Source organism: Musca autumnalis, unplaced genomic scaffold (genome assembly GCF_047663935.1).
Source record: "Musca autumnalis isolate F117 unplaced genomic scaffold, ASM4766393v1 scaffold_4, whole genome shotgun sequence".
In the NCBI taxonomy this organism is placed as follows: Eukaryota; Metazoa; Arthropoda; class Insecta; order Diptera; family Muscidae; genus Musca; species Musca autumnalis.
In genome coordinates, this window is record NW_027411977.1 from 226,718,294 (window position 1) to 226,739,205 (window position 20,912).

At 31.6% G+C, this 20,912-nt stretch overlaps 1 protein-coding gene across 1 annotated transcript in view; it reads left to right on the forward strand.

The window, feature by feature from the left end:
• Positions 1-20,912, forward strand: part of cmpy (crimpy) — a 150,585-nt gene that overhangs the window by 75,075 nt on the left and 54,598 nt on the right. Inside the window, exons 3-4 of the mRNA XM_073987856.1 lie at positions 3,690-3,901; positions 10,250-10,374. Coding sequence (XP_073843957.1) covers positions 3,690-3,901; positions 10,250-10,374 — 337 coding nt within the window. The remainder of the gene's footprint in view (positions 1-3,689; positions 3,902-10,249; positions 10,375-20,912) is intronic.

Below are 20,912 nucleotides of genomic sequence, written 5' to 3' on the forward strand. Positions count from 1 at the left end.
AACAGAAAGCCTCTTAGGTTCTTGTCTTGGCACCAGGAAAACACTTGAAGTCTTCTATTAACAACCGAAGACCTCTCGAGGTCTTCTTCTGTGGACATCAGAAGATATTATGAGGCCTTGTGGTATTCCATGGGATCCAGAACAACTTGATGAAGATATTTTGAAGTCCTCTTTAGACGGTAGAATACCTCTAGAGGACTTCTATGAACGGCAGAAGCTTCTTGAGTTCAGTCGCGTTCTTCTATGGGCAACATATGGCTTCTTAAAGTCTTCTCTGAGCAACAGAAAGCTTATTGAGGTATTCTTTGGAGAATCGAAGACATCTCGAGCTCTTCATTTGTGGACATCAGTAGATACCATGAGGTCTTGCCGTGTTCAATGGACACCTGAACAGCAATTGGTGCCTTCAGTGGACAAAATAAAGTCCATTGACTACGTTTTTTGGCCCTCAGAGGGTCTCTCGAAAACTTCTATGACCTGTTGGGGCCTCCTAAGAACTTCACAACCGCTATTGAAGTTTTCTGTGAACGACAAAATACCACTTTAGGTGATCTACAGACTACATTAGACCTCATGAAGTCTTGTGATAGATGACAGAAGACTTTCTGAGGAAATATATGAAATACAGAAGACCTCATGATGACGGCAAGTTTTTGTTAGTATGTGCTCGTTCTTTATGATAACAGCGGCATCATTTCTTAAGAACTTTTAGACCCTCATCAAAATTGGTTCCAAAACTGTAGCAAAACTCTTAATAACCCCCTTTAAAAACCTTCACAGTACCGCCATTGTTAAAATTGTATATTAAATTTAATGTTTCTTCATTTTAAAACCTTAATTATTCCGAATTGTTGCTCTATTGACGGTAAATCAAATTTTTAAATTTAGTACATTAGTGCGTATAAGAATTTTTAATAGAATAGTTATTTTACTTAAACGGCTATAACTTTAAGAGTTCTCAACCGATTTAAGATCTGTAAACTGCACCGGAAACTAGACATATTTGGCCAATTGGTACATTTTGTAAGAGAAATACTTGAGTTAAAGGAAACCCCTTTAAATTTAAGTAATTGAAACTAGCCAAATATAACAGATTGTAAGGAAAATTTGAAAATTAATGAAAACATAAAATTGAATGCCATTTCCTTGAATTTTGAGTGGCTTAGTACTTATGGACCCGTACTGGAGATAATTGTTGAAATCAATTTCTACTTCGAAAATGTTTTTTTTTGTTTCTTTTTTTAGATTTTATATGTCCACAAGTTGCAATAATTAACATAAAATTACTTAAAAATCTCTTTAAATGTACACATTTTCTAAAGGTCTAAAAAAATATATTTATTTTTAAAATACACGATTTTGTGGATGAATTGAAAGATGTTCTATAAAAATCCACGTTTATTACAAGCCTCAAAATATGTCCCTTAAAAACTCTTTGTTTTTAAAAACTTCGAAAAATGTTCTGTTCTCTTCCCAACTGTTTTAAAGTAACCTCCACTTTTGTAAAGCTCTTAATAACACCTTTAAATTCCATCTCGGCATCAAATTTGATAATTATTATATTTGATTATTAGATTTATTTTAATTTTAAATTTTTATCCTTATCCAAATTGTAGCTCCATTGCCGATAAAATTTTTAAATTCCGACCATTAGTGCGTATGATTATTTTTAATAGAAGAGTTGTTTTACTTAAGCGGTTATAACTTCAAAAGTTCTCAACCAAATTCAGATCTGTAAAGTGCATATGAAACTAGAGATATGGGGCCAATTGTTATCCTTTGACAAAAAAATTCAGAAATTATTGGAAACCTGAGAAAATTCTAGTTATTCCCATGAATTTAATTGTACGTTAATATTTTCCGCCGGCTTTCATTCCTCCCTTAAATTTTAGCAACTTTTGATTCCAATTATTTATATCCACCACAAGTAATAATATTGTTGTCTTTTGTGGTTTTTGCCATAACTCTAATTTGTCACGTTCCGCATATTTAATTAATGTCTTATTATAATCATACCGTCACCATTATTTAATAATGCTGACACAAATATAATTTGTTCTCTGTTTTTCTTGTTGTCTGCACTAATTAAACTATGTAAGCAATTTTCTATTTGTTGGGTTTTTGTGGCGTTTTTGTTGGCGTCCTTATTGTTGACGCATATTTACTTTGTATATGTGTTTGAAGTAATAATCATAAGAAAATAAATAATTATGTGCAGTAAAAATACAAAACAATGAATTTCAATAGTTTTTGTGTGTAATGAAATAAATGAATAATGTCTGCAGGACATTATTTAGGGAGTTACAAAAACACTTACCGTTGTTGAAAGTTCCATATTTGAAGGTTCGTTTTTCAAAATTATGAAATAATGTTTAGGTACTCTGTGCAATAAAATGGAGGTGAAGTCTGGGGCTCGGAAAATTCCTCTTGGGAAAGAAAGGCCTTGATGAGTATATTAAGAACCCCGAAGGACAGATCAAACAGTTGAACTTTGCGTTATGGCGTAATTAAGTTTTTGCAAGAGACCCTGTAAGCCGTCAGGATTTAGCGTTATATCTTTGTTCACTGTTGCTTTAGCTTATTTTTGAGGTGACATGTCTTCAGTCGAATCGAACGAGGATTAATTTCGTAGAGCACTTCGACCTTTTAACTCGCTTCCTTCAATGTCATTTTCGTCCTTTATTTTAAGAACCGCTATAAAAGTATCACAAGTTGACGTTTTTCAGTTTCGAAATGTTTTGCAAAAATGTCGCTCAGAACATTTTATGTACGGCTCTCATTGACAATTAATCGATTTTGGGATTCTTAATATACTCACCAAGGGCTTTCATCTCCAAAAGGTGTTATCTCTGCCCCAAAATTTGTGTTCACAGTGTTATTCATCCTTGACTAAAACAATATTTAACTATTCGTCATTAAGTACAACAGAGCGTATACGTGAGGACACCACTTATACGACACACTAAGCAGCCGGGAAAACATTTGCTTTGAAAGTTCACGCTTCCTAGAAGCCTAGAAATTTTTTCTTTGAGATTTCACGCTTCCTAGAAGCCTAGAAAAAATTTTATTAAAATGCTTCAAACAATTTTTCTTTAAAAAATCACACTTTCTTGGATCCTCGCAAATATTTTCTTTAAAAGTCCAGGCTTCCTAGAAGCCTCCAAAAATGTTTCATCAAAAGTCCAAGCTTCCTAGTAGCCTAAGAAAAAAACTTTTAAAAATCAACGCTTCCTAGAAGCTTCTAAAAATGTTCTTTGAAAGTCCACGATTCCTAGAAGCCTAGACAAAATTCTTTAAAAGTCCACGCTACCTAAAAGCTTCGAAAAATGCCTTTAAAAGTTCAAGAAGCCTCGAAAATTTTGTCTTTAAAAATCAACGCTACTAAGAAGCTTAGAAAAAAATCTTTAAATATCCACGCTTCCTAGAATTCTCGAAAAAAATTCCTTAAAAGTCCACGCTTCCTACAAGCCACGAAAATAAATTTTTTAAATATCCACGCTTCCTAGAAGCCTCGAACAAATTTTCTTTAAAAGTTCATGCTTTCTATGTAAATATTCCATATTTGATCTCCGGGTGCGTATAATTTATGTCGCCACGTATACGCCACATCTCTTTTTAGAAAATTTAGAATAATTTCCTTAATGTTCGAAATGTTTAATGCAAATATGTTTTTCTTCCTTTCTTTACAGATTTAGCATTTTCCAGCACCTCAACAATAACATCATATCACAACCATCTGCATCATCAAAATTGTACAAAATCAGAGAGGATACGAATTAAGAAAGGATGTGAAATCATCGACAAGCGCTGTCATTGTTGGCCAACGCTGAAGGTGTGTCGAAATCAAGTCAACACCGGTTCGGGGTCAAGAATTATACGATGGCATTTCAAAACGCTGGAGGTGAGTAAAACAAATACTCTCGAAAAAAATATTCTTTAAAAATCCACGTTTTGTCTAAAGCTCGAAAAAATATTCTTTAAAAAAATTCAGGTTTTGTCTAAGACTCGAAAAAAATATTCTATAAAAAATCCACGTTTTCTCTAAGGCTTGAAAAAAATATTCTTTAAAAAATTCAGGTTTTGTCTAAGACTCGAAAAAAATATTCTTTAAAAAATCCACGTTTTCTCTAAGGCTTGGAAAAATATTCTTTAAAAAATCCACGTTTTCTCTAAGGCTTGGAAAAATATTCTTTAAGAAATCCACGTTTTCTCTAAGGCTTGTAAAAATATTCTTTAACAAATCCACGTTTTCTCTAAGGCTTGGAAAAATATTCTTTAAAAAATCCACGTTTTCTCTAAGGCTTGGAAAAATATTCTTTAAAAAATCCACGTTTTCTCTAAGGCTTGGAAAAATATTCTTTAAAAAATCCACGTTTTCTCTAAGGCTTGGAAAAATATTCTTTAAAAAATCCACGTTTTCTCTAAGGCTTGGAAAAATATTCTTTAAAAAATCCACGTTTTCTCTAAGGCTTGGAAAAATATTCTTTAAAAAATCCACGTTTTCTCTAAGGCTTGGAAAAATATTCTTTAAAAAATCCACGTTTTCTCTAAGGCTTGGAAAAATATTCTTTAAAAAATCCACGTTTTCTCTAAGGCTTGGAAAAATATTCTTTAAAAAATCCACGTTTTCTCTAAGGCTTGGAAAAATATTCTTTAAAAAATCCACGTTTTCTCTAAGGCTTGGAAAAATATTCTTTAAAAAATCCACGTTTTCTCTAAGGCTTGGAAAAATATTCTTTAAAAAATCCACGTTTTCTCTAAGGCTTGGAAAAATATTCTTTAAAAAATCCACGTTTTCTCTAAGGCTTGGAAAAATATTCTTTAAAAAATCCACGTTTTCTCTAAGGCTTGGAAAAATATTCTTTAAAAAATCCACGTTTTCTCTAAGGCTTGGAAAAATATTCTTTAAAAAATCCACGTTTTCTCTAAGGCTTGGAAAAATATTCTTTAAAAAATCCACGTTTTCTCTAAGGCTTGGAAAAATATTCTTTAAAAAATCCACGTTTTCTCTAAGGCTTGGAAAAATATTCTTTAAAAAATCCACGTTTTCTCTAAGGCTTGGAAAAATATTCTTTAAAAAATCCACGTTTTCTCTAAGGCTTGGAAAAATATTCTTTAACAAGTAAAAAAGTGTCAGTCGGCTTTGTCGACCGATATATACCCTCAGCCAATGTGAAGTGAAATTTTCACCTTCGGACAGATCGAATGTATTTAAGGTCTCTTCAAAATTTTGTGGCCCTTTTTGGACATTTGAATTTGCCGACAAAAATGTGGATTTGGAATTAACTGCACTAAGACACAAATCTTGAACCTTTGTCGGGGAGGTACCCTTATGGAGGCACGATATGGGCCATTTTAGTAGTTAAACTAAATTTTGACAAAATATTTGGAGATCCAAAGTTTAGACCAAATTGGTTGCCCATTCAAGTGTTATCGTCCTATCATTTTAAATATTGGGGAGAAGTACCGGAAGTTGTGGACCGGTATTGCCCCATGAAACTAAGTTTGGATATAATATGACGAAGGCCAAATGTTGGACCAAACCGGTTGAACAGTTCGAGAGTTATCGTGCTCTCCGACCGCCATATATGGTGACATAGGGGTTTTTTAAACCTTTCGGGCTGTTTTCGCAAGAAATATGGTTTTGCCCTGAAAAAAACTTTACCGTCGTAATGGAGGTAGCGAATGCAAATCGCTTCAACAAAAATCAAAGTGATTCGAGAGCAGGTCTTAAAGTGAACTTATCCGAAATTTTGTGTGAGAGGTACTAGAAGGAGTAGACAAATATAGTCCATATTCGAACCTGATCTATGTCTGGTAGATATATTAGGATGTGCAAAGTATGGATTACATCGGTCACTCCCTTTAAGAGTTATCGTGCGCACAATTTTTCCGAACATTTTTGAACTTTTGTGGGGGAGGTACCTGAAGGAGTGGACCGATATGGCTTATCTTCGAATTTAAACTATGTTTGGACAAAAGGCAAAATTTTGGACTGAATCGGCAGATCCGTTCGAGAGTTATCTTGCGCTCCAACCTCTACATACGGTCATAGGGGCCTTTTTCAACTTTCAGGCTATTTTCTCAGGAAGTATGGAGTTGCCCCTGATGAAACTTGTACCGTCGTATAAGGGACAGTGAATACAAGATGTTACAACAAAAACCAAGGCGATTCGAGAGCAGGTCCTAAACTGAACTTTTCCGAAATTTTGTGTGGGAGGTACTCGAAGGAGTTTACCGATTGAGTCCATATTGTAACCTCATCTAAGTCTGGTAGAAATTTCATAATGTGCAAAGTATGGACCAAATCGGTTACTCCCTTCAAGAATTATCGTACGCACAAATTTTCCGAACATTTTCGAACTTTTGTGGGTGAGGTACCGGAAGGAGTGGACCGATATAATTCATCTTTGAACTTGAACTAAGTTTGGACAAAATATTACGAAAGCCAAATTTTGGAACGAATTAGCAGATCCGTTCTAGAGTTATCTTGCACTCCAACCACTACACACGGTGTCATAGGGTTTTTTTTGTAACTTTCAGGCTATTTTCTCAGGAAGTGTGGATTTGCCCCTAATGAAACTTACAGCGTCGTAAAGAGGACAGCGAATACAACTTGCGTAAACAAAAATCAAAGCGATTCGAGACCAGGTCCTAAACTGAACTTTTCCGAAATTTAATGTGGGAGGTACCCGAAGGTGTGGACCGATTGAGTCCATATTGGAACCTCACCTAAGATTGGTAGAAATTACACGATGATCAAAGTATGGACCAAATCGGTTATTTCCTACAAGAGTTATCGTGCGCACAATTTTTGAACATTTGTGGGGGAGGTACCTGAAGGAGTGGACCTATATGTCCCATCTTCGAACTTAAATAGAATCTGGACAAAATATTTCGATACCCAAAATTTGAACCGAATCGATTGATCCGTTCGAGAGTTATCGTGCGCACCAGCCAGCCAGACAGACAGACGGACAGACAGACAGACGGACGGACATTGCTAGATCTACTCAAAATTGTCTGAAACGGATATCGTACAAACATACTTGGGGTCTAAAACCATTATTTCGATGAGGCACATTTTTGGTCGTATCAAAGTGTAAATACCCTCTTTAGCCTAAAGGCTGAGGGTATAAAAAATCCACGTTTTCTCTAAGGCTTGGAAAAATATTCTTTAAAAAATCCACGTTTTCTCTAAGGCTTGGAAAAATATTCTTTAAAAAATCCACGTTTTCTCTAAGGCTTGGAAAAATATTCTTTAAAAAATCCACGTTTTCTCTAAGGCTTGGAAAAATATTCTTTAAAAAATCCACGTTTTCTCTAAGGCTTGGAAAAATATTCTTTAAAAAATCCACGTTTTCTCTAAGGCTTGGAAAAATATTCTTTAAAAAATCCACGTTTTCTCTAAGGCTTGGAAAAATATTCTTTAAAAAATCCACGTTTTCTCTAAGGCTTGGAAAAATATTCTTTAAAAAATCCACGTTTTCTCTAAGGCTTGGAAAAATATTCTTTAAAAAATCCACGTTTTCTCTAAGGCTTGGAAAAATATTCTTTAAAAAATCCACGTTTTCTCTAAGGCTTGGAAAAATATTCTTTAAAAAATCCACGTTTTCTCTAAGGCTTGGAAAAATATTCTTTAAAAAATCCACGTTTTCTCTAAGGCTTGGAAAAATATTCTTTAAAAAATCCACGTTTTCTCTAAGGCTTGGAAAAATATTCTTTAAAAAATCCACGTTTTCTCTAAGGCTTGGAAAAATATTCTTTAAAAAATCCACGTTTTCTCTAAGGCTTGGAAAAATATTCTTTAAAAAATCCACGTTTTCTCTAAGGCTTGGAAAAATATTCTTTAAAAAATCCACGTTTTCTCTAAGGCTTGGAAAAATATTCTTTAAAAAATCCACGTTTTCTCTAAGGCTTGGAAAAATATTCTTTAAAAAATCCACTTTTTGTCTAAGGCTGGAGAAAAATATTTTTTTAAAAAATCCACGTTTTGTCTAAGGCTGGAAAAAATATTTTTTAAAAAATCCACGTTTTCTCTAAGGCTTGGAAAAATATTCTTTAAAAAATCCACGTTTTCTCTAAGGATTGGAAAAATATTCTTTAAAAAATCCACGTTTTCTCTAAGGCTTGGAAAAATATTCTTTAAAAAATCCACGTTTTCTCTAAGGCTTGGAAAAATATTCTTTAAAAAATCCACGTTTTCTCTAAGGCTTGGAAAAATATTCATTAAAAAATCCACGTTTTCTTTGAGGCTTGGAAAAATATTCTTTAAAAAATCCACGTTTTCTTTGAGGCTTGGAAAAATATTCTTTAAAAAATCCACGTTTTGTGTAAGGCTCGAAAAAATATTTTTTTAAAAAATCCATGTTTTATGTAAGGCTCGAAAAAATATTTTTTAAAAAATCCGCGTTTCGTGTAAGGCTCGAAAAAATATTTTTTAAAAAAATCCACGTTTTGTGTAAGGCTCGAAAAATATTTTTTAAAAAATCCACGTTTTGTTTAAGGCTCGAAAAATATTCTTTAAAAAATCCACGTTTTGTTTAAGGCTCGAAAAATATTCTTTAAAAAATCCACGTTTTTTCTGGGGCTTGGAAAAATATTCTTTAAAAAATCCACGTTTTTTCTGAGGCTTGGAAAAATATTCTTTAAAAAATCCACGTTTTTTCTGAGGCTTGGAAAAATATTCTTCAAAAGAATTCACGTTTTCTCTGAGGCTTGGAAAAATATTCTTAAAAAAATCCACGTTTTCTTTAAGGCTCGAAAAATATTCTTTAAAAAATCCTTGTTTTGTCTATGGTTCAAAAAAATATTCTTTGAACAATCTACGCTTTGTCTAAGATTCGAAAAAAATATTCTTCAAAAAATGCACGTTTTCCAGAGGATTCGAAACAATATTCCTTAGAAGGTCCACGTTTTCTAGAAGCCTTAAAAATATTCCTTAGAAGGTCCAAGTTTCCTAGAAGCCTGTATTTTTGTAACATTTTGCCCCTCAGCTGACCTTCTACTACCTTTAAAATGAGAAATTCTGCATAGTTTTCCTGAAATGCATTTTCTATTTTTGGTACAGCCATGCGTATGATTGTTAATAATTATGGGTATTTTCAGAAAATTCCTCATAACTTTTGTAATTTAAAAGATATGAACAATTTATTTATTGGAAATTAAAGCCAAGATTTCCGGCAATAAGTAAACTAATCTCTTTATGTCGACATTTTTAAGAAGATATCATTTTTCAGGCATACAATTTTTTACACCAAACTTTATTTAAAAAAAATACTTTACATTCAATGGTTTGGCAGATACGAGCCTGAGAAGTTGAGCACTAATAAAATTGCATACACACATTGTGCAGACCTTCATCCTTTCACACACACTTCCTTGCAATTAATTGCAACTCTCATTATCCTTATCCTTAAATTTACAAACTGCTGAGCAAGCAAAATATCCTATGGAAAATTCAAATCTTCATGTACAAGTAACGTACACATTCATTTTGAAAGGAAATCCATTGTGGTATGTCAGGACATTTAAATATATAGATACAAGATGCACCTAAAGCGACATGTATGTGGTTTCTTAATGTGTTGTGTTGTGAATGTGGTTGTGTATGTCTGAAAATTACAGAGCAGTTTTCTCCTCTGGTATTTCGGTTACGTGTTGCTATGGTGACATTTATCACCAACACTATTTTATGTGTTTGGGTAAATATCCTTGAGAAATATCTTTGTCAGCTCATCTTAACTTACATTCTCCTAACGTCGTATTTCCTCTCGCTTTTCAGAACTAACTGCTCAATGTCATTTGTGTAGTGTCATCATGCAATTCATTTCATTTATTTGTACCGCATTACATTTGTTAAATGGACGTCATTGATCTTTGTTGCATTGAGTGCACACAAAAAAGAGATTTCCGTCTATCTCCCCTCTAGTCGTCAGAAACCATACCAACAAACTAACCATTGACTTGGTTACCTTCGTCACCAGACATCACCAAAGTTAACTTCAAACATTTAATCAATGTCTTCAGCATGCGTTTACCATTCGAAAGTAGAGAAGTTCAAGCAATTTGTAGGAAGACATATCTGGCCAATTCTCTAAAGAGGATTTCTATAAGCAGCTGTGAGTTTTGCGTTCCTTCCTGGTATTTTAAAATCAATACCTTCCTTTTGTTCTTTAATTAGAAGATAATTTGAGTTGTAATTTGAAATTTAAAATTAAATCCACTTTTCTTTTGGTTTTCTTTCCAGGACTGCCAAGTTAATTTAGTGAGTCTCATAAAAACGGAATTGGATTTCGATGAGGATTATACAATAGCACCGAATTTGTTTTCACACAAAAAGACAAGAAGAAGGAAGAAATTTCGAACAAAAGAGTGAGTATAAACAAAAGATATTCTATTATTTATAAGAAAAAAATAAAAGTTGAGTAGTAGCTGTGGTACAATGGAGGGCATTAGTGGTGTCATAAGGTATACGCCATGTGTACCGGTTATATAAAATATTTTCTTAAGGTACTTTATCAGGAAACATAAAAAACCCTTTTGTAATGCTCTAATAACCTACTTTCCAGTTAAAAATTTGTAAAATGGTATATCAAATTTATTTTATTTTCATTTCAAAGATTAACACCCTTCAAATTGTTGCCCCATTGGCGATAAATTGAATATTTCAGTTCCGGCCATTAGTGCGTATGAGTATTTTTAATAAAAGAGTTGTTTTACTTTAACAGCAATAACTTCGAGATTTCTTAACTTATTTCAACTCTGTAAAGAGCATTGGAAACTAGACATATATGGCCAATTTACGTCCATTGGGGGGAATGTGCGAAAGTTAATGGAAACCTAAGAAATTGAGGAGGGTTTGGGGTTTATGAATCCGAAGAAGAGAAAAAAGTAAAAGAATCTAATTTTTAGGATTTTAATTTCGAAGGCGACCTCTCTTAGATTTAATGTTATCACAAAGTACATTTGTTTTTAGAAATATTTATTTCCAAGTCACTTAAGAATTGTTCAATTTCTCATAATTTGTATTCCTGCATTTTAAAACCTCATTTTTAGAACCGTGGAATTTAAAATAAAATGTTTATGAGGGTCTACCAAGCTCATGGATTTTTTAAAAAATATTTTTGAGGGTCTACCAAGCTCGTGGCTTTTTTAAAAATTATTTTTAAGGGTCTACCAAGCTCGTGGATTTTTTAAAAATTATTTATAAGGGTCTACCAAGCTCGTGGATGTTTTAAAAATTATTTTTAAGGGTCTACCAAGCTCGTGGATGTTTTAAAAATTAATTTAAGGGTCTACCAAGCTCGTGGATTTTTTAAAAATTATTTTTAAGGGTCTACCACGCTCGTGGATTTTTTAAAAATTATTTTTAAGGGTCTAATAAGCTCGTGGATTTTTTAAAAAATATTTTTGTGGGCCTACCAAGCTTGTGGAATTTTAATAACTATTTTTGAATGTCTACCAAGCTCGTAGATGTTTTAAAAGTTATTCTTGAGGGACTACAAAGCTCGTGGATTTTTTAAAAAATATTTTTGAGAACCTACCAAGCTAGTGGATTTTTTAAAAAATATTTTTGAGAACCTACCAAGCTCGTGGATTTTTTAAAAAATATTTTTGAGAACCTACCAAGCTCGTGGATTTTTTAAAAAATATTTTTGAGAACCTACCAAGCTCGTGGATTTTTTAAAAAATATTTTTGAGAACCTACCAAGCTCGTGGATTTTTTAAAAAAATATTTTTGAGAACCTACCAAGCACGTGGATTTTTTAAAAAATATTTTTGAGAACCTACCAAGCTCGTGGATTTTTTAAAAAATATTTTTGAGAACCTACCAAGCTCGTGGATTTTTTAAAAAATATTTTTGAGAATCTACCAAGCACGTGGATTTTTTAAAAAATATTTTTGAGAACCTAACAAGCTCGTGGATTTTTTAAAAAATATTTTTGAGAATCTAGCAAGCTCGTGGATTTTTTAAAAAATATTTTTGAGAATCTAGCAAGCTCGTGGATTTTTTAAAAAAATATTTTTGAGAACCTAACAAGCTCGTGAATTTTTTAAAAATTATTTTTGAGAACCTAACAAGCTCGTGAATTTTTTAAAAATTATTTTGAGAACCTCACAAGCTCTTGGATTTTTTAAAAAATATTTTTGAGAACCTAACAAGCTCGTGGATTTTTTAAAAAATATTTTTGAGAAACTACCAAGCTCGTGGATTTTTTAAAAAATATTTTTGAGAACCTACCAAGCTCGTGGATTTTTTAAAAAATATTTTTGAGAACCTACCAAGCTCATTGATTTTTTAAAATTTATTTTTGAGAGACTACCAAGCTCGTGGATTTTTTAAAAATTATTTTTGAGAAACTACCAAGCTCGTGGATTTTTTAAAAATTATTTTTGAGAGACTACCAAGCTCGTGGATTTTTTAAAAATTATTTTTGAGAGACTACCAAGCTCGTGGATTTTTTAAAAAATATTTTTGAGAGACTACCAAGCTCGTAGATTTTTTAAAAATTATTTTTGAGAGACTACCAAGCTCGTGGATTTTTTAAAAATTATTTTTGAGAGACTACCAAGCTCGTGGATTTTTTAAAAATTATTTTTGAGAGACTACCAAGCTCGTGGATTTTTTAAAAAAATATTTTTGAGAACCTACCAAGCACGTGGATTTTTTAAAAAATATTTTTGAGAACCTACCAAGCTCGTGGATTTTTTAAAAAATATTTTTGAGAACCTACCAAGCTCGTGGATTTTTTAAAAAATATTTTTGAGAACCTACCAAGCTCGTGGATTTTTTAAAAAAATATTTTTGAGAACCTACGAAGCACGTGGATTTTTTAAAAAATATTTTTGAGAACCTACCAAGCTCGTGGATTTTTTAAAAAATATTTTTGAGAACCTACCAAGCACGTGGATTTTTTAAAAAATATTTTTGAGAACCTACCAAGCTCGTGGATTTTTTAAAAAATATTTTTGAGAACCTACCAAGCTCGTGGATTTTTTAAAAAATATTTTTGAGAACTTACCAAGCTCGTGGATTTTTTAAAAAATATTTTTGAGAACCTACCAAGCTCGTGGATTTTTTAAAAAATATTTTTGAGAACCTACCAAGCTCGTGGATTTTTTAAAAATTTATCTTGAAGCTCTTAAAGCTCGTGGATTTTTTAAAAATTTATTTTGAAGCTCTTAAAGGCTCGTGGATTTTTTAAAAATTTATTTTGAAGATCTTAAAGCTCGTGTATTTTTTAAAAATTTATTTTGAAGATCTTAAAGCTCGTGTATTTTTTAAAAATTTATTATGAAGATCTTAAAGCTCGTGGATTTTTTAAAAATTTACGTTGATGCTCTTAAAAGCTCGTGAGTTTTTCAAAAAATATGTTTGAGTCTCTTAAAAGCTCGTGGGTTTTTCAAAAAATATTTTTGAGTCTCTTAAAAGCTCGTGGGTTTTTCAAAAAATTTTTTTGAGTCTCTTAAAAGCTCGTGGGTTTTTCAAAAAATATTTTTGAGTCTCTTGAAAGCTCGTGGGTTTTTCAAAAAATATTTTTGAGTCCCTTAAAAGCTCGTGGGTTTTTCAAAAAATATTTTTGAGTCTCTTAAAAGCTCGTGGGTTTTTCAAAAAATATTTTTGAGTCTCTTAAAAGCTCGTGGGTTTTTCAAAAAATATTTTTGAGTCTCTTAAAAGCTCGTGGGTTTTTCAAAAAATATTTTTGAGTCTCTTAAAAGCTCGTGGGTTTTTCAAAAAATATTTTTAAGTCTCTTAAAAGCTCGTGGGTTTTTCAAAAAAATATTATTGAGTCTCTTAAAAGCTCGTGGGTTTTTCAAAAAATATTTTTGAGTCTCTTAAAAGCTCGTGGGTTTTTCAAAAAATATTTTTGAGTCTCTTAAAAGCTCGTGGGTTTTTCAAAAAATATTTTTGAGTCTCTTAAAAGCTCGTGGGTTTTTCAAAAAATATTTTTGAGTCTCTTAAAAGCTCGTGGGTTTTTCAAAAAATATTTTTGAGTCTCTTAAAAGCTCGTGGGTTTTTCAAAAAATATTTTTGAGTCTCTTAAAAGCTCGTGGGTTTTTCAAAAAATATTTTTGAGTCTCTTAAAAGCACGGTGGTCTTCTATTGTATAAAAGACACCTACAATGGTCTTCTATTCTAAAAAAGTCCCCAACAATGGTATTCTATTTTAGAGAAGACCCGGATTTTTTGTCTCTAGAAAAACGCAGAACTGAGTTCCCTTATTTCGTATAAGGCGTATAAGTTGTGACACTAGTCATACGCTCCCAGATGCTTGGATATAAACCTGAATAATGTTGTAGTTCATGATTCCCCTCTCAGCCTCCTAACAGTTCTTCATTATTTATTTAATCACTGGAAACAATAAATATTCCTGTGTAAATTGATTTGGAAAAAATTTCCCCCACCTCATTAAATTTTTCTTTGAAAATTAAAGAACTTTCTTTTGTCTTTCTTCATGATAAAGTTGTTTTCCTTGTTATTTTATTACCATTAACTACATATATCCTCTTTGTAAGTGGATTGTAACTTACTGATGTTACAATTGTTTATAGAGTCTTCTACTTTTTGTTATTATTTTTGTTATTGTAGTTGTTGTTTACGTCTGTTTTCTCACGACTTATTTCCGTTTCCTGTTGGATGGATTTTTATTTAATTGTCGTTGGCAATAGAAGAAGAAAAATGCGAAACAGAATGGAAGTTGAAAGAAAAGACATACATGGCATCCTTAAAATATTTATATTTCTTTTGGTGTTCAATATCTACTTTGCCATGATGCTTCGTTGCGTCTTCACCATGTTAGGTTGTTTACGAATTTCCTTGTTAGACATTAGATTTTGTGTGATTATCAGATATCCGGTGACAAGGCTACAACACTCACACACACACCCGAAATATACACATATTTACAAATAGATTTCGTATATTTATTTAATGTCACATATCCTAGAAAGAACCTGCCTTAACTCAACTTGTCTTTGCTCTAAGACAAATATAGAGATTGTATGTCCGTCTGTCTGTGTGTGTTAGTCATTATGTCACTGTATAGATTTATGTGTTAGATTTTATTTATTTGCTCCAAGCATGTTTTGTGCCAAGTGACAGTTATTTAACAAATTAGTTACGAAAATTGTATTGGAATTTTTATTACATTCCGAAATAACACATCATTATGGCCTAATGAGAAATTTCATTTTTGCCATGACACCTAAATGTGGGCTAAAGAGAAATGACAGAAATTACGCCCAAAAATATCTAGGCCATATACACACATTATGCTATGAATAAATGAAATATCTATATTATTAAATTATAAATGATAGGATATTAAGTTGGCAAAAGGATTATCTAATAACTGTGATAATTGTTATGAATTCTCATATCATAAGTACTAAATGTACTGAGTAAATATTTTATGTTATATAAATAACAAATTATATGGCATGTGTGGTATGTTAAATAATATTTGAATATATTGAAATAAAGTTATTATTATTGTCAGTGTTAATAACTATAATTATGAAGATAATTTGGTAAGAGCATGGTAATCAAATTGATAAGGAAACCTGGGATTTAATTCACAGTGTGCTTGGGCGTATAAGTAACAACAACAATTATACGCAACCAATACCATTCTGGGAATGGGTGACGTTTGATTTATGGCAGTACGTATATGCAGCCAAATCCAAAGTATTCGCCTTAAGAGCTACGAGAAGATCAAGCTTCACTCCTTTCTATATGACCTAATGCAGGAGCGTATAATAATTGTCGTTACTTATACACCCATGTGACCTTTATATAACAAAATAAATTTAATTCTTTTTATCTTTATAGAATGAGATGAGATGTCTTTAAATTTAAAGTTTTATCTCATTTAAAGCATCTATTTTCTAACGTAGTTTTCTTCAATTATTTTATTTTTTTTTTTATTGCTTGTTAAGTAACACTCCATAAAAATTATCTCACACTTTTTTCCCAAGCCACACTAAGGGCCTTTCCTCTTTAAATCTTTGTCTCGTCATTCTGTGTGTGTGTGGGCGCTTTAAAGGTTATATCATTCAGAAGAAAAAACAATCTTTACTTTTAACTTTCCTTTTTGTAAGATTGATGTAGTCATTATTATCCTGTCTGCATGCTTCTGTCTAACTAGGTAGGTGTATTAAAATAACAATTTTTCTCAAAGCTTAAGGCTGAGGCTCCGTAATCACAACATGACATTTTATAAATTTATAATCAAATTTTGTAGATAAAGTGATGTTAAACGATGACAGGAGATCAAAAGAAATTTATTTGGGATTTTCTTAAATTTCTCAATTTTATAAAATATTTAAGAAAATGGAATGAAATAATTCAAGTGGATAGAAAAAAGGTATATTTGCATATATACACACATACATACATACAAACATACATAAAAAATAAACCAAAGCCGAAGATATGCTCGTATGAGTATCAATCAAAGCTAGAAATTAATTGTTGGCGGTAGTAGGCGTATAGGATATGACAATACTTATGCGCAGTCATAAGTCCAAGGACCTCAAAGCGTGGATATTATAAAAAATATTTTTTTTGATAGGACCACAAAGCGTGGATATATTAAAGAATATTTTTTCAGTGGCCGACAAATTGTGGATATTATGAAAAATATTTTTTCAAAAGACACACAGCCCGGATATTATAAATAATATTTTTCCAAGGACCACAAAGCGTGGTTGTTATAAAAAATATTTTTTCAAAGGACCACAAAGCGTGGATATTTTAAAGAATATTTTTTATTCATAGGCCACAAGGCGTGGATATTTTAAAGAATATTTTTTATTCATAGGCCACAAGGCGTGGATATTTTAAAGAATATTTTTTATTCATAGGCCACAAGGCGTGGATATTTTAAAGAATATTTTTTATTCATAGGCCACAAGGCGTGGATATTTTAAAGAATATTTTTTATTCATAGGCCACAAGGCGTGGATATTTTAAAGAATATTTTTTATTCATAGGCCACAAGGCGTGGATATTTTAAAGAATATTTTTTATTCATAGGCCACAAGGCGTGGATATTTTAAACAATATTTTTTATTCATAGGCCACAAGGCGTGGATATCTAAAACAATATTTTTTATTCATAGGCCACAAGGCGTGGATATTTTAAACAATATTTTTTATTCATAGGCCACAAGGCGTGGATATTTTAAACAATATTTTTTATTCATAGGCCACAAGGCGTGGATATTTTAAACAATATTTTTTTATTCATAGGCCACAAGGCGTGGATATTTTAAACAATATTTTTTATTCATAGGCCACAAGGCGTGGATATTTTAAACAATATTTTTTATTCATAGGCCACAAGGCGTGGATATTTTAAACAATATTTTTTATTCATAGGCCACAAGGCGTGGATATTTTAAACAATATTTTTTATTCATAGGCCACAAGGCGTGGATATTTTAAACAATATTTTTTATTCATAGGCCACAAGGCGTGGATATTTTAAACAATATTTTTTTATTCATAGGCCACAAGGCGTGGATATTTTAAAGAATATTTTTTATTCATAGGCCACAAGGCGTGGATATTTTAAAGAATATTTTTTATTCATAGGCCACAAGGCGTGGATATTTTAAAGAATATTTTTTATTCATAGGCCACAAGGCGTGGATATTTTAAAGAATATTTTTTATTCATAGGCCACAAGGCGTGGATATTTTAAAGAATATTTTTTATTCATAGGCCACAAGGCGTGGATATTTTAAAGAATATTTTTTATTCATAGGCCACAAGGCGTGGATATTTTAAAGAATATTTTTTATTCATAGGCCACAAGGCGTGGATATTTTAAAGAATATTTTTTATTCATAGGCCACAAGGCGTGGATATTTTAAAGAATATTTTTTATTCATAGGCCACAAGGCGTGGATATTTTAAAGAATATTTTTTATTCATAGGCCACAAGGCGTGGATATTTTAAAGAATATTTTTTATTCATAGGCCACAAGGCGTGGATATTTTAAAGAATATTTTTTATTCATAGGCCACAAGGCGTGGATATTTTAAAGAATATTTTTTATTCATAGGCCACAAGGCGTGAATATTTTAAAGAATATTTTTTATTCATAGGCCACAAGGCGTGGATATTTTAAAGAATATTTTTTATTCATAGGCCACAAGGCGTGGATATTTTAAAGAATATTTTTTATTCATAGGCCACAAGGCGTGGATATTTTAAAGAATATTTTTTATTCATAGGCCACAAGGCGTGGATATTTTAAAGAATATTTTTTATTCATAGGCCACAAGGCGTGGATATTTTAAAGAATATTTTTTATTCATAGGCCACAAGGCGTGGATATTTTAAAGAATATTTTTTATTCATAGGCCACAAGGCGTGGATATTTTAAAGAATATTTTTTATTCATAGGCCACAAGGCGTGGATATTTTAAAGAATATTTTTTATTCATAGGCCACAAGGCGTGGATATTTTAAAGAATATTTTTTATTCATAGGCCACAAGGCGTGGATATTTTAAAGAATATTTTTTATTCATAGGCCACAAGGCGTGGATATTTTAAGGAATATTTTTTATTCATAGGCCACAAGGCGTGGATATTTTAAAGAATATTTTTTATTCATAGGCCACAAGGCGTGGATATTTTAAAGAATATTTTTTATTCATAGGCCACAAGGCGTGAATATTTTAAAGAATATTTTTTATTCATTGGCCACAAGGTGTGGATAGTTTGAAGAATATTTTTTCCAAGGACCTCAAAGCGAGGATGTTATAAAAATATTTTTTCAAAGGGTAACAAGGAGTGTAAATTTTGAAAAATATTTTTTCAAAGGGTCACAAGGAGTGTAAATTTTAAAAAATATTTTTTCTTAGGGCAACAGGAGTGTAATTAAAAAAAATATTCTTTTCAAAGAGTCACAAGGAGTGTAAATTTAAAAAAAATATTTTTTTCAAAGAGCCGCACGGTGTCTGAATTTTAAAAAAATATTTTTTTCTTCAACGGATAACAACGAGTGTATATTTTAAAAAATATTTCTTCTGAGGGCCACATGGGGTGTAAATTTTAAAAAATATTTTGCCAAAGGGCCACAAGGTGTAAATTACAAATACTATTTTTTCAAATAGCCACAAGGAGTGTAAATTTAAAAAAAATATATTTTTTTTTTTCGAATGGCCACAAGTCGTGTTAATTTAAAAAAAAAAATATTTTTTCGAAGGGCTGCAAGGAGTGTAAATTAAAAAAATATATTTTTAAAGGGTCGCAAGCTGTGTAAATTTTAAAAAATATTTTTTTCAAAGACCCACAATGAGTGTAAATTTTAAACAATATTTTTTTAAAGGGTCATAAGAAGCGGATATAAACATTTTATATTTTTTATTAGACAAAGATGACGACATTAAAATGAATAAGAACATTGTATTGGTGCGTATGATTATTGTCAGTAGTTATACGCACCCTGTTTGACCTAGAAATATAAAAAAATATATTTTTTATGGGCAACAAAACATGGAAATTTCAATGAATAGTTTTTTAATGGGCACACGACTTGGAAATTTCTACAAATATTTCTAACAGGCCACAGGTTCTGGAATTTTTTAAAATAATATTTTTAATGGGCCACACGGCCTGGAAATTTCAAAGAATATTTTTTAACAAGCCACGACTTGGAAATTTCAAAGAATAATTTTTTATGGTTTTGAGATTTCAAAGTATATTTTTTCAGGGCCTCATGGCTTTGGAATTTTACAGAATATGTTTAGTGGGCCACAAGCCTGGATATCTCAAAAAATATTTTTTAATGGGCCACAAGTCCTCGGTATTTCATTTCAAAGAATATTTTTTGATGGTCCACAATATTCTAAATCTTTATAGAATGTTTTTAGGAACTTGGATATTTCAAAGAAAAATTTTATATATTTTTTTCGAAGGGCCACAAGTCGTGTTAATTAAAAAAAATATTTTTTCGAAGGCAAGGAGTGTAAATTAAAAAAATATATTTTTAAAGGGTCGCAAGCTGTGTAAATGTTAAAAAATATTTTTTCCAAAGAGCCACAATGAGTGTAAATTTTAAACAATATTTTTTAAAGGGTCATAAGAAGCGGATATAAACATTTTATATTTTTTATTGGACCAAGGTGACAACATTTCCAAGAATTATATCAGAGTATTGGTGCGTATGATTATTGTCAGTAGTTATACGCAACCTGTTTGACTTTCATTAAATACAGCATTGAAAATAGTCCAGTCAACCTTAAGTTTTTTATTTTTAGTTATTTTTTTGGACAGATTTCTTCTTTGCTTACGTCAAAATCTCTCTCTCTCTCCCATTATCTGTCTTAATGTACTAAAGCATTCCTCAAGGTGTCACTTACTACTTAACCTATATTGCCTCTATTGTTTAGAAGAAAAAAACTTGTGAACTCTTGTTATTTTCTCTAAAGATGTCAAGAAATAGTTCACCTCTGTGGCCAAGGTTAAAGAAATAGATGGAAAAACAAACTCTTTCATACAAATGCTGTTGTTTTTCTTCTTCTTTTTCAGCTATTCACACTTGTACGTGTAAACACTCCAAGTTTCAAGTTTTTGTGTGATTTAGCTTTAAGATCTATTTACATAATCTCAATTTGTCTATGGCAAATGTGTGGCAAATAAGGCGAACAAGTAGATAATGCCGAGAAAAAAGCCACAGGCCATATATAAACTGATGTGGTTTTACTCTTTTGCAACAACGGGAGAAAAAAAGAAAAAATACGAAAACCTGGTAACTTAAATTACGGCAATCCCCCTGCCGGCAGCTAGCAGACATTTACACCCCAAAGGCATTTTTATAATATGCGCTGGCTGTGCCGAGTATATCCCTTTAGACTATTTGATTATGTGTTGTAGGTTGGCGCGTTCTGTC